General features: G+C 47.5%; 1 protein-coding gene across 4 annotated transcripts in view; it reads left to right on the forward strand.

The window, feature by feature from the left end:
• The window catches only part of RBM39 (RNA binding motif protein 39), a 48,101-nt gene extending 37,751 nt beyond the window's left edge, over positions 1-10,350 (forward strand). For 3 of the 4 annotated variants that reach the window (XM_077832549.1, XM_077832548.1, XM_077832551.1), the window contains 2 exons: positions 9,183-9,261; positions 9,340-10,350. In XM_077832549.1, the coding sequence (XP_077688675.1) occupies positions 9,183-9,261; positions 9,340-9,440 (180 nt within the window). In that variant the 3' untranslated portion in view covers positions 9,441-10,350. Of the gene's footprint in view, positions 1-214; positions 338-9,182; positions 9,262-9,339 lie in introns of those variants that run through there. The other variant, XM_077832552.1, reaches the window with a different exon arrangement.
• Positions 10,351-14,974: the final 4,624 nt, after the last annotated feature.

The raw sequence follows: 14,974 nt of genomic DNA on the forward strand, positions 1-14,974 counted from the left end.
TTGGGTGGCCCCCGGGCCAGCTGCACCAACCACTGCTGGGGCAGTCTTGGGCCACTGTGCCACTCCCCCACCAGCAGCAGCAGGGTCTGGGTGCGGAAGGGGGCTCAGTACTGAGGCGGCAGGTTGGGGTGCAGGAGGGGGTGAGGACTCTTGGCGGTGCTTAACTCAGTGGGGCTCCCCGGAAGCAGCAACATGTCCCTCCCTCACCTACTAGGTGGAGGCGTGGCCAGGCGGCTCTGCATGTTCCTTCTGTATGCAGGCACCACCCCCACAGCTGCTGTCGGCCGCAGGGACATACTGGCTGCTTCCGGGAGCCAGGTAGGGAGCCTGCAAGCCCTGCCTGTTGTTGTCTGTCTCCTTCCCCACCCCCAGCAGTGGGGGTGCTGGGCCACATGCTGCTCTCAGCCGCAGCGCTCCCCGGAGCACCCTGGTCGTCATCCCTTCCCCCAGCCCCCACCCCACCCCCCAAAGTTTCAGTAAGGGGTATATAATACAAGTCATGGACAGGTCACGGGCCGTGAATTTTTGTTTACTGTCCGTGACCTGTCTGTGACTTTTACTAAAAATACTTGGGACTAAAATGGAGATTTAGTTACAATCCAAACCTGACAATCAAGTCAGAATCTTCATGAAGTTTCACGTGGCCTGGCAACTTCCTTGGCAAGACTAAAATGCCTTCCTATGTGTACTAGGAAAGGTAGTGCAAATACAGAGACAGGCTACACTACTGCCATACAGTAACTTCACCTCACTGACGAGGTCACTTAGTGTTCATAAAATTATTACAGGTCACTCTTCTTGGATTATTACATGGCATTTCTGTGTCCATCATGTTCCTTTTTTTGTACTCTGAGGCACAACAGGACCAAATTCCATTACAGGACCAATTTATTCTGTCACTGTGAAATACCCTTCATCACCATCCTCGTTCAGCTATGGCACATAAATGAAAATACTCTGATGTAAAATCCATTTCTATTTCTGAGGATGAGTTTTCAGTAGGTTCTCAAGATGGTCCAGCTCTTCTTCCCGGGTTTTGACTCCTGTCATTTTCTAGCCCCACTCAGAATATTCTTTCCTAGTTTCTGGCCTTGGACTGCTGAATTGTTCTGCAGGCAGCCTAGTTTACCAGACTCTGTCTCTGATTCCTGTGGTTTGTCTCCAGTGCATTGTAATCAAATTAACTCCCTCTTGTGGGGAAAGATGGAAAGCAAGAAGCAGCTACAGGCAGATCATTAACCATTGGAATAAACGATCCAGGAAGATGGTGGATTCTCTGTCATTTGAAATTTCCCTATAAAATATGCTGTTGAAACCAAAAGTGGTTAGACTTGAATTACTAGATGAGATTCTCTGGCTTGTGTTATGCAGGTGGTAAGATTATTATGATAATCTCTTCTGGTGTTTAATATATGTGTTATGCAGTCAAGGAATAAATACGGCCTTGATTAGTCACTCAGATACTATGGTGAGGAGTGTGGTATAAACATATGTAGCATGGATGGGCAGCTTTAAATCCACTAAGACCCTTTGGCAGGCCATACAACTTTTTAAGAGGGCAATATTGCATAACAAATATTGCATTTGGTACCATACAGCATGTTAATTTACAATAAACCGTGTATTGAGTGTAAAACTGAAGAGTTCTTAAATATGACAGCCCCTTGTAGCACTCTTAAATCCAAAAAATTTAAACAAAAATATTTCACTAACCTTTCTTCCAGTGTGCAAAACAGCTGGGGTTTAATAAATGAAAATAATGGGAAATAAAAACCTGTTAACTTTTTTTTTCCCCCTCTGCTGCTCTGAGACTTTGCCTGCACTCTGTAGTGGTCCTGGGCTCCACCATGTGAGGTGGAGCCTATGTGTTGTGCCTGTGCCACTCAAATTTGGCCCATCCATCCGTCCATCATGCCCGCAGTGAAAGCACTCTGCCATTAAGCCACCCACCTCTGGTTACTAACTCCCCACTGGCAGAGGCGTGCCTTGCCCACTGCTGGAAGTGGAGGGGGATTGTCCACAATCTGGCTGTGGGAGCTGGGAGCCAATGGCAAGGCAGTAACCAGAGCTGGGTGACATAGGGTGGTGCCCTTTTCCTATGTGAATGACAGAGGTGGTTGGGCCAGTGAGTGTAATTGCGACTGAGCTTATGAACTCCTGCTCTGTTCCCCATTGACACAGGCTTTGGTTTCGTCCCATGCCACCCAGCTCTGGTTTCTTCCTCCCGTTGGCGGAGGTGTGCCCTGCTACTGCTGGGGTAGAGGTTTGGCCAGAAGCTGATTGGCTCTCCGCTCTCAAATAATCAGCTGATGGGAATGCAGTAACTGGAGCTAGGTGGGGTGGGGCGGAGTTGGAATCTGTGTAAGGAAAGTGGAGCCAAGTAGAGCAGTATGAGGCATGAGCACTAAAACGCTGTCCTCAGTAACCAGCTCGTAAAACAAAATAATTCTGGGGCTGTGACCCTGCCTATGGACAGGCCAAATAAATGTTCTGGCGAGCTGGCTGCAGCCCACAGGCCACAAATTGCCTATCTCCACTGTGTAGAATAGATTATGTGGCAGCAGAGAACTGACTGGGATCCCTTATCTGTTTGTTTCCAGACTCCAGCACTGGGTTTTTTGAAGTTAGGGGTTTTTTTTGTTTTGGTTTTGTTATGGTTTTTTAAGTATTGTACTTTTTTTTTGGATGTTATCTGGACTAGTATGTAATTTTAGACGTAGAAAACTTCAGCCTAGAACTTCACACCTAGAATGCACTTCCATCATTAATGAAAATAAGACTCTAGTCTACCTTATTCACCTCACCTCCAAAGCCTTCCCAGGACCCTTGCACTTCCTCTTAGTCTCTCTCCCATTTTTTGCCAGCCTAAATTAGACACATACATCTGTGAGGAAGTACTTATATTAGCAGCCTCACTTTCTGAGGCACTGAGCTCCCATGAAGCTCTGATGTGATTAGGAGCTGTGGGTGAAAATCCAACCATGTACTTCTTATATAAGAACATAATGGCCATACTGGGGCAGACCAGTGGTCCATCTAGCCCAGTATTCTGTCTTCTGACAGTGGCTGGTGCCACATTTTTCAGAGGGAATGAATAGAACAGAGCAATTGTTGAGTGATCCATCCCCTGCTATCCACACCCAGCTTCTGGCAGTCAGAGGTTTAGGAACACCCAGAGCATGGGGTTTTGTCCCTGACCACCTTAGCTAATAGCCATTAATGGACCTATCCTCCATGAACTTACTCTTTTTTGAAACCAGAACAACATCCCCACAGGTTAACTTAGAACATTATCCATGAAATGATGGCAGTAATTTGAAGAACTTAGTGATTATCCTGAAGCAGAGGTTGTCTGGCTCTTAAACGGTGTACTCAAGAAGTAACTGAAAAGGGTTAGGAAACTTTTTTAAAACTTTAAGTAAAAAGCTTTATGCAAAGGCTACAGCTAGCGTATTGTTATCTTCTACTTACTGTTGCTTTGAGTACTGCCTGGAATCAATTTTGCAAGGTCTTTCTTTGGGAGTTACTGTGTCTTCATCCTGAAAAGGTGTTACAATCTGGTAGTGCATGTCTACGATGAACTGCATCAATTATTTTAGCCTTTATTTTGTGCTAGTTCTGCATTAGCAGTTAACATTCTTCTTTGAGTGCTTACTCATGTCGATTCCATTTTAGCGGTGTGCGCGCCCACGTGCAGTTGTCGGAGGTTTTTGCCTTAGCGGTATCTGAAGGGTCGGTTGTGGCGCCCTCTGGAGTGCCGCACTCACGCACTGGTATATCAGGCACCGCCCGCCCTACGCCCTCTTAGTTCCTTCTTACTGCCCATGGAGCACCTCTTTCCCTTGCTTTGCAAGTGCTCAGCGTTTTTTCTCCTACTTGATCTCTGCACTATAGCTGTAAATAGTTTAGTTTAGTTAGTAAGTAGTTAAGTGTTGTAGTTAGTCAGGAGCCTAGCAGGGACTTTGCCTCAGGTGGGGCATGCCCAGGTCTCCTGTTTTAAGCCATGCTCTGACCTGCACAGCAGCTGTTTGAAGTGCCTAGGGGAATCCCACATAAAAGAGAAATGTCGCATCTGTAAGAACTTTTGTCCCAGGACACAGAAAGAACGCAACATTCACTTGAGGGCCCGCCTCATAGAGGCCGATCTTTGCACAGCCAGCTGGACGCAGCACCAAGTGCTTTGGCTTCGGTGCATAGCGCGCCTCCAGCACTGGGCTCATCTCGGCACTCTTCCCTTCGCTGGTGCCCAAGAAGAGGGACCTGTCACTGAGCAAGCCAGATCAAGGGGCATTGGCCAAAGGACTCTGCTTGGGTTGCCCACCCACACTGGAGCCACAAAGGGGCTCTGCCCTGGTTTGTACTACCCCCGTAAGGGACCCACCACTGACTCCAGGAAGTGGTAGGGGACCCAGACTGATGGCACAGTCAGTGCCCTCTCAGCTGCCGGTGCCCAGAGAGCAAAAAGTGCTCTCGCTGGTGCCGCATGCGACGATGGACCTGGCTAAGGTTACCCATGAGGGCAGGCTTGCTGTGAGGGCCTCCCAGAAGGCAAGTGAGTGCCACTGTTCTCTGGAGCCAAGGGAGAGCCCTGTGTTGCCACGCCATTGGTCTCCACGTCTGCCCAAGTCATCAGTTCACTGCTACAGGTCTCTGGCACCACTTTGCCGGTCTCCACCCTCACACTGGGACTCACCTAGAGAGAGACACCAGTCGTCTTAGCATTGATGGTCACCGTCACCAAGACCTCGGGGATGCTCCTCAACTCAGCGTAGCTCCCCCTACTCCCAGCAGCGGTCGGACCATTCCAGGCACTGGTCACACGCCGCGACGGTTAGCTGCCAGACCCCAGCCTTGACAGCCCTGCCATGGTCTCTGGAGGAAGAGGACTTCTCTGGCATGGAGAGGGAATTCAGCCCCTCACCTACACAGCATTGCGACTAGGCTCTGGAAGGTGCATCCGCTGTGGTGATGCAGACCTAGTAGCAGGGCCAGTGACCAACACAGTGACCCTATTGGAACGTCTCGGGCATACCCATTATGCCGATGCCCAAGTCCTACCAGTCCTCGGTCGCCGCATTGGACGAACCACAGTCCGCGCCGACAGCACTGGGCTTGGTGCAGGAGGCACCAGTGGGCACTGCGATGGAGGAACAGATGCCCACCCCGAGACCGCCTTTCCCGGCAGGGGAAGACATCTTGGGCCCTCCCCAGGTAGTCCAGTCATCCTCCTTTCTGGACGAGGCAGTGGCCGGGCCTTTCTGGGCTAGCCCACCAGGTGACTTCAGAGAGCATCAAGCAGTGCTCTGCCGGGTGGCCACCAACTTGGGCCTCAAGGCGGAGGAAATGGCAGAGCAATTAGACACATTATTCATTGTGGTCTCCGCGTCCACTACTGCTTGTGTCGCACTCCTGGTGCACAAAGGGGTCCTGAATATTCCTAAGACCATCTGGCATACCCCGTTCTCATTCCCGCCCACTTCCAAGAGGGCAGAAATGAAGCATTTTGTCCCCGCAAAGGGATTTGAATACTTAAACATCCGCCCACAGTCATTAGTTGTGTCCGCAGGCAACGAAAAGGACAACCAGGGGCTGGCCAGTTCCACCCCCAAACATAAGGAGGCCAAAAGACTGGACCTTTTTGGACACGCAATTTATTCCATGGCTAATCTCCTAGTTCCGGGTGGCAAACCACCAGGCCCTTTTGAGGCCTTATAATTTTAATTTGTGGAACTCCCTCCTCAAGTTTAAGGACTTTATGTCCAGGAGGCGGCCCAAGAGTTAGAGGCTATGGTGAACTGTCCCAGGAGATGCAGGCCTTTATTCAGGACCTCCCGTTTGTTGGAGTTGGCCTGTTTTTTGACTAAATGGACACAAGACTGCGCGGTCTAGAGGACGCTGGGGCCACCCTCCGCTCACTGGGGGTGCATACTCTTCAGTCTGCACTGCAGCCATTCCAGCTACTCCCGTCACCAGGGCAGTGGCAGCCTCGGCAGGGACTTGCAAGGAGAAGGGACACTGGTTTAGTTGCTGCCACCCTTCATCCTCCCTCTCTGGTGCAGCCTGGCCCAGCAAGACACCACAGAGGCCAGAAGTGGTCATTTTGAGGGAGCGCTCAAGAGCAATGCACCAGTCAGCTCCCCGGATCTGCCATCTTTACTTCAACTGTTTCTGTCCCTTCCATTTGGGTCGAGGGTCATCTCGGACCATTGGGTGTTAGACATCGTGTCATCAGTCAGTGCCCTCCAATTTTCAGCCCCCCCCTCCTCCGTCCCTCTTCAGGGACACTTCTCACAAGAATTCCTTGTTCAGGAGGAAAACAACCTATTGCAACTGGGGGGGAGGAACCTAGGAACTGAGTGGGGGGGAAGGGTTCTACTCCCACTGCCTTCTGGATCAGGAAATAAGGGCAAAGGGGGTGGGGGGAGCCTATGTCCCATTCTGGATCTGCAACCGTTTAATACCTCAAGAAGTTGAAATTTCACATGATATCCCTGGCCTCCATCATTCCTTCCCTAGATTTGGGAGACTGGTATGCTGTTCTTGACTTGAGGGACACTTATTTCCATATCTCTGTCTTCTCAGGACACAGGTAGTTCCTTCGCTTCATGGTGGGCCAGCACCATTTCCAGTTTACAGTGCTCCCTTCTGGCCTGTCTTTGGCCCCGTGGGTCTTTACAAAATGCATGGTCCTAGTAGCCGCTTACCTGAGATGCCAGGTGGTCCAGGTCTATCCTTATCTTGATTGGCTTATCAAGGGCAGATCATGGGATCACATGCAGAGCAGCCTTGATCTGGTGCGAGCCACGTGCTGCAACTTGGGCCCGTTAGTGAACGGAAGAAGTCAACCCTTGTACCAGTGCAATTGATAGAGTTCATCGGGGTGGTTCTTGACTCCACGTGGGCAAGGGCATTTCTTCCAGAGTCCCGCTTCTGAGCTATGTCGGATGTAATCTCCCATGTGAGGGGATAATAGGCTCACCACCGCCCACACCTGCCTCAAGTTGTTAGGTCATATGGCAGCCTATACTTACGTGGTCCGCCATGCCCAGATCCATCTCCGCCCGCTGCAGGCGTGGTTGACGTCAGTCTACATCCGCAAGAGGCAAAACCTGGACTTGGTAATCAAGGTGCTGGACCACGTTCGGGCATCTCTGGCATGGAGACTGGACCCAGCATCCGTCTTGCAAGGAGTTTCCTTCGCAGCCCCGTCGTTCGCTCTGGTGTCCGATGCCTCGGAACTAGGATGGGGAGGCCACCTAGGAGGGCTGAGTATACAAGGCCACTGGTCAAGGGTCCACTGTTCCCTCCACGTAGATGTCAGGGAGCTCTGGGCAGTTCACCAGGCTTTTGGTTCCAGTTGCAAGGCAAGGTGGTCCAAGTCATGACTGACAACACCGCCACAATGTTTTATATCAACAAACAAGGCAGAGCCGGGTCATCAGCCCTTTGCCAGGAAGCCCCCTGGCTCTGGGATTTATGTGCAGCATGTAGGGAAGTGCACCTGCCCAGAACCAGGAATGTTTTGGCGGATCACCTCAACAGAATCTTCTCATCTCGCCACGAGTGGTCTCTCCATCCCAATGTGGTCAACCAGATCTCCCAGAAGTGGCGGTCTCCCCAGGTGCGGACCTGTTTGTGGCTTGCCAGAACAGGAAGTGCCATCTGTTCTGCTTGTTCCTGGAGATGGACAGGGACTCCCTGTCCGGCACCTTTCTACTCCTGTGGTCCGGGGCTCTGATGTATGCTTTCCCACAGGTGCTGCTGCTCCACAAGATCCTCATGAAGGTCAAGCAGGACAAGACCAAGACCATTCTGATTTCCCTGTCTTTGCGTCACCAGCACTGGTTCAACACGCTTATGGACCTGTCAGTGTCGTCCCTGATGCCCCTGGCCAGATCTCATAAGTCTGATGAGGAGTGTAGGTTGCAGTCCCTGGATGTCAGGAGTATGCTAGCCTTCTACATCGAAAGGACCAAACGATAAGAACTTAAGAATGGCCAAACTATGTCAGACCAAAGGTCCATCTAGTCCAGAATCCTGTATTCTGACAGTGGCCAATGCCAGGTGCCCCAGAGGGAATGAACAGGTAATCATCAAGTGATCCGTTCTCTGTCGCTCATTCCCAGCTTCTGGCAAACAGAGGCTAGGGACACCATCCTTGCCCATCCTGGCTAATAGCCATTGATGGACCTATCTTCTATGAATTTATCTAGTTTTTTTTAACCCTATTATAGTTTTGGCCTTCACAACATCCTCTGGCAGAGTGTTCCACAGGTTGACTGTGCATTGTGTGAAGAAATACTTCCTTTTGTTGGTTTCCATTTTGCAAGTTGACTCAGTTTGTCATGGTGGCAGATAGGATGAAAGGTTGTCCGGGTGTCCACCCAGAGAATTTCATCTTGGATCACCGCGTACATCCGTTTCTGCTATGCTCAGGCACAGGTGCCTCTGCTGGCGATTGTCACTGCTCACTCAACTAGAGCGCAGGCCTTGTCAGCGGCCTTCCTGGTCCAAGTGACCATTCAAGATATCTGCAGGACCGCTCCCTGGTCATCCATTCACACGTTCACATCTCACTACACGCTTACCCAACAAGCTTGAGATGATGCTGGCTTTGGTAGAACGGTGCTGCAAGCTGCAAGACCGTGAACTCCAAGCCCACTTCCATAGATACTGCTTAAGTCACCTAGAATGGAATCGACATGAGCAAGCACTTGAAGAAAAAACGGTTACTCACCTTTTTTGTAACTGTCATTCTTCGAGATGTGTTGCTCATGTTCATTCCATTCCCCACCCTCCTGCCCTTCTGTCAGAGTTGCTGGCAAGAAGGGACGACTGCCGGCGCCTGATATACCAATGCGTGAATGTGGCACACCAGAGGGCGCCACGGCCGACCCTATGGATACTGCTAAGGTAAGAGTGTCTGACAACTGTGCACATGGGCGCGCACACACCTAGAATGTAATGGACATGAGCAATTAATCTCTAAGAACAGCAGTTACAAAAAAGGTGGGTAACCATTTTTTCCCAAGAATTAAGAATATCCCTGCTGACACTGATGTTGCTAGTTCTCCAGTAGGTGTGTGGGGGAGGTTCCTTCAAACATACAATGTGAAAAACCAATGTAATTAGGGGGGGAAGTTGTCACCCACCTCAGAGACTAACACTGTTTTTTATTTTAGGGCAATGTGTACGTCAAATGCCCTTCAATCGCTGCTGCCATTGCAGCTGTCAATGCATTGCATGGAAGGTGGTTTGCAGGTGAGTAAAGGCTGCTTAAAGACCTGAGTTCTCATTATAGACTAAGACATTAAAAACATCTTTTTATCTTTTGATTAGGTAAAATGATTACAGCAGCGTATGTACCTCTTCCAACATACCACAATCTTTTTCCTGATTCCATGACTGCGACCCAGCTACTGGTTCCTGTTCGACGATGAAGATGGATTTCATCATTTTTGTATATAACTATTTTTTGGAGGAAAATTGAGTTATCTTTTATTTAGATAAAACTAAAGGAAAGGGTTTAATGTCATTTTGTGTACACTTCCCGTTACCTTTAAAAAATATAAACTGAGTAAGCAGGAATGCAGTGTGCTCATTCTCCCTAACTAGCATTCCCACTGTGTACAAAGCTGTTGACTTATTGTTCTGCCTTGTAATTCTTGTACATTTACTAAGGTGTTCTGTAGGAACTGAGAAGTAGCTCATAGAAACGAATTTTCTGTAAAAGGCAGATGGGACATAATGACATTTTTAATGTTTCACAAGCCTTTCTTTTAATGCAGTAATTACATTTTACATTTCACTAAATATAGGTGCTCTGTTAAAGGTCAATATCCGATAGAATTTATGAAGGGACATATTTAGTGTTTTGTATAAATGGAGAATTCAAAAGGCTACCGAAGGAGCTGGTTTTGGTCAGCTACACAGCTTGTTTTATGCTGAACAGTTGATAAGAATGGGAGGATTCAAGCGTTTTATTTCTTGATGGCAACTTTTGATTGATGTATCTGTAAAAGTTTCTTTGTAAATACTGTGTGAGGTGTGTCTAGGGTTCCAAACAAAACACTCCCTGCATTTCCAGAGAAAAGTTGAATTGAATACAGGTAGTGTGCACAGTTTAATGATACTCAGCAAAGCCTAAGAATAAGTAGAAAATGCAGAAATATGTTTTGTCTGGTTGCATATAATCTTTGCTCTTTTTAAGCTCTGTGAGCTCTGAAATATATTTTTGGGTTACTTCAGTGTGTTTGACAAGACAGCTTGATATTTCTATCAAACAAATGACTTTCATATTGCAACAATCTTTGTAAGAACCACTCAAAAATAAAATTCTCTTAAAAAGGCCTCCAGAAGCTTTATGTTTCAGCTGAATCTGATTTAGGACTACAGGCAGCATAAATGGAAAAATTGAAGTGAGAATGGTGGTGTTCTCCTTCAAATGCTAGGAAATTAGCATTACTCTAAAAGTATTTTCTCTCTGGGTGTAAGTTGGCATGTCAACAGCTAGTGTGTGTTAATTACGCAACCACCGTGTAGTTAAGGAGGCTTCAAGGTTTCGTAGATGTGGGCAAGGTCTGGGAGTCAAGATCTCTTGCACTCCTATCCCATCTCTGTCACTGACACGGTGTGTGGATTTAGGCAAGTTGCTAACATTTCTCTTTTCCAGGAGTAACTAGTTGTCCGGGGTGCTGAGGATTGTTTATCAAGTACAGTGAAGAGCATGATATAAGTGTAGGGATGGATACAGTTGACCTAGGTAACCAAACACACCCTTTTATGTGCTGAGTTGAAGGCACCACGGGTGTCTAACAGGGTAGTTTTTCTTGTTTTTGACCCCTACTTTAATAATTTTATTAATATGCTGCAGTACTGCAAAAGGTGATGGAGTAGCATTTCAACTCTCCAAAAGCAGCAGTGTTACTATACTTTTTTGTAACTTAGGTACCCGTTACAGGCAGTAAAAGTAAATTTTGGCCCTGGTCTGCTGGAGCATGTGGAGAGTTGGCTTGTCATGTTGCAGAGGTGCTCCTCATTTCCAGCTAAGGGCTCATCCGTGCAAGGGGGTCATGTCAGTTTAACTGAAATGACATAAAACAGGTGCAAAAGGCTGTGTGGATGCTATTTTTAGTTTACAGTAGGCTTGCTTCTGTTGATTAGGAATCTGTTTAAGCCGTACCACTGTAACCTGTGTGGACACTCATTCTAGTTTAGGACTGATTTAACCAAATCAGTTTTAAAAGAAACCACAGCTTTAAGTTGATGCAAACTCATTTGGATAAAACCAAAGAGAAACCAAACTGATGGGGAGAGAAAGATGAGGAAGAGCAAAAGGAGACAAGTTTTTTCTTTGAGTGATGGTGCCTATTGTACTCCATTGCGGTTTACGCATGCGCACCCTGTACCTGGGGTCAGAGAATTTTAAAGTGTTAGTTGATCTGTGCATGCACCCTGACTTGCCTTGTGCTTCCATCAAGGCGATGATGGGGGAACCACATCTCCAGTCTCTTCTCACCAGCACATGGTCTGGATCAGAACCTTCAGTGTCCTTGTTTCTGATTACAGTTATAAATGGTTTTAACTGTAGGTGTAGTAGTGTTGTTTTTCCCCCCTTGTTATAGCAGTAACTAGTTTTTTAACAGCGAGTTAGAGAAGACTTCAGGGAGTTTACTTGTACCACTGTTCAGGTACCAGACTATGGCCAGAACTCCAGGCTTCAAACTCTCTGCCTCCTGTCCATGATTCTTCTCTGTCAACTAGGTGCGGTATTTACCAGTCCTTCCCCAGATGTACCTGAGAAGGCTGAGCACTTTGTCTCTGGAAGTATTTCATGGAGATGGCATTCGGACCCAGGCCAGGGAACCCCTCGCCCAGACATCAGCCTGATTCAGTGAGGAATGTGTCTCCTGTTGCTACATCTGACTCTGGCTGGCAGACCCACCCCCATGGTAGCACCCAGTTGGGAGATTAGGAAGCAGTCCAATAAGCATGGCTTCCTCCAGGTCCAAGAAACTGGACATTCCTTCCACCAGCTCAGCACAAGAGGACACAGCACATTGTGAGTCTCACAGGCACAGGAAGAACCATAACCAATGGGATCCAGTGAAACCGGGTGGTGAACTAAAGAAGTTTGGGGACCTTAGTGATGAATGTTTACCCCAGCCCTGAATGTTGTGCCCCTACTGGTTGTGGTGGCAGCTTTTCTAGCTATGCCAGTCAGGTTTTGATATGTACTCACAGACTTAACTCTAGGGTCTGATCCTCAGTGGAGCCCTGTCTCATGGAGGTAATCTCTAGATCCTGCTTGGAGAAACTGCAGGCTAGTGGCAATGGAGCAAACAGATGGGAGGCTGGAACCAGTGCTGTTAAATCATCTGGAAAAAGGGGTAAACAACGAGGGGGCAAAGTTTGCAGACAATAAAAAATTACTCAAGATAGTTAAGGCCAACGCTGACAGCGAAGAGTTACAAAGGGATCTCACAAAACTGGGTGACTGGGCAACAAAATGGCAGATGAAATTCAATGGTGGTAAATGCAAAGTAATGCACGTTGGAAAATATAATCCCAGCTATACATATGAAATAATGGGGTCTAAATTAGCTGTTACCACTCAGAGAGATCTTGGAGTCATGGGGTAATTCTCTGAAAACATCCACTGAATGTGCAGTGGCAGTCAAAAAAGGTAACAATGTTCAGAACCATTAGGAAAGGGGTAGATAATAAGACAGAAAATATCATAATGCCTCTATATTAGGGCTGTCAAGTGATTAAAAGGTTTCAGAGTAACAGCCGTGTTAGTCTGTATCTGCAAAAAGGAAAGGAGTACTTGTGGCACCTAAGAGACTAACCAATTTATTTGAACATAAGCTTTCGTGAGCTAAAGCTCACTTCATTGGATGCGTACTGTGGAAAATACAGAAGACATTTTTATACACACAAACCATGAAAAAATGGGTGATTATCATTACAAAAGGTTTTTTCTCCCCCCACCCTACTCTCCTGCTGGTAATAGCTTATCTAAAGTGATCACTCTCCTTACAATGTGTATGATAATCAAGGTGGGCCATTTCCAGCACAAATCCAGGGTTTAACAAGAAGGTCTGAGGAAGCGCCGGGGCTGGGGGGGGGGTGTGTAGGAAAAAACAAGGGGAAATAGGTTACCTTGCATAATGACTTAGCCACTCCCAGTCTCTATTCAAGCCTAAATTAATTGTATCCAATTTGTAAATGAATTCCAATTCAGCAGTCTGTCGCTGGAGTCTGGATTTGAAGTTTTTCCTGTTGTAATATCGCAACTTTCATGTCTGTAATGGCGTGACCAGAGAGATTGAAGTGTTCTCCAACTGGTTTATGAATGTTATAATTCTTGACATCTGATTTGTGTCCCTTTATTCTTTTACATAGAGACTGTCCAGTTTGACCAGTGTACATGGCAGAGGGGCATTGCTTGCACATGATGATCACATTGGTAGATGTGCAGGTGAACGAGCCTCTGATAGTGTGGCTGATGTTATTAGGCCTTGTGATGGTGTCCCCTGAATAGATATGTGGGCACAGTTGGCAACGGGCTTTGTTGCAAGGATAGGTTCTTGGGTTAGTGGTTCTGTTGTGTGGTATGTGGTTGCTGGTAAGTATTCACTTCAGGTTGGGGGGCTGTCTGTAAGCAAGGACTGGCCTGTCTCCCAAGATCTGTGAGAGTGTTGGGTCATCCTTCAGGATAGGTTGTAGATCCTTGATAATGCGTTGGAGGGGTTTTAGTTGGGGGACTGAAGGTGATGGCTAGTGGCGTTCTGTTATTTTCTTTGTTAGGCCTGTCCTGTAGTAGGTGACTTCTGGGAACTCTTCTGGCTCTATCAATCTGTTTCTTCACTTCAGCAGGTGGGTATTGTAGTTGTAAGAAAGCTTGATAGAGATCTTGTAGGTGTTTCTCTGTCTGAGGGGTTGGAGCAAATGCAGTTGTATCGCAGAGCTTGGCTGTAGACAATGGATCGTGTGGTGTGGTCAGGGTGAAAGCTGGAGGCATGTAGGTAGGAATAGCGGTCAGTAGGTTTCCGGTATAGGGTGGTGTTTATGTGACCATCGTTTATTAGCACTGTAGTGTCCAGGAAGTGGATCTCTTGTGTGGACTGGACCACGCTGAGGTTGATGGTGGGATGGAAATTGTTGAAATCATGGTGGAATTCCTCAAGGGCTTCTTTTCCATGGGTCCAGATGATGAAGATGTCATCAATATAGCGCAAGTAGAGTAGGGGCTTTAGGGGACGAGAGCTGAGGAGGCGTTGTTCTAAGTCAGCCATAAAAATGTTGGCATACTGTGGGGCCATGCGGGTACCCATAGCAGTGCCGCTGATTTGAAGGTATACATTGTCCTCAAATGTAAAATAGTTATGAGTGAGGACTAAGTCACAAAGTTCAGCCACCAGGTTAGCCGTGACATTATCGGGGATAGTGTTCTTGACGGCTTGTAGTCCATCTTTGTGTGGAATGTTGATGCAGAGGGCTTCTACATCTGTAGTGGCCAGGATGGTGTTATCAGGAAGATCACCAATGGATTGTAGTTTCCTCAGGAAGTCAGTGGTGCCTCGAAGGTAGCTGGGAGTGCTGGTAGCGTAGGGCCTGAGGAGGGAGTCTACATAGCCAGACAATCCTGCTGTCAGGGTGCCAAAGCCTGAGATGATGGGGCGCCCAGGATTTCCAGGTTTATGGATCTTGGGTAGTAGATAGAATATCCCAGGTCGGGGTTCCAGGGGTGTGTCTGTGCGGATTTGATCTTGTGCTTTTTCAGGGAGTTTCTTGAGCAAATGCTGTAGTTGCTTTTGGTAACTCTCAGTGGGATCATAGGGTAATGGCTTGTAGAAAGTGGTGTTGGAGAGCTGCCGAGCAGCCTCTTGTTCATATTCCGACCTATTCATGATGACAACAGCACCTCCTTTGTCATCCTTTTTGATTATGATGTCAGAGTTGTTTCTGA

This window comes from Eretmochelys imbricata, chromosome 13, assembly GCF_965152235.1.
Source record: "Eretmochelys imbricata isolate rEreImb1 chromosome 13, rEreImb1.hap1, whole genome shotgun sequence".
In the NCBI taxonomy this organism is placed as follows: Eukaryota; Metazoa; Chordata; order Testudines; family Cheloniidae; genus Eretmochelys; species Eretmochelys imbricata.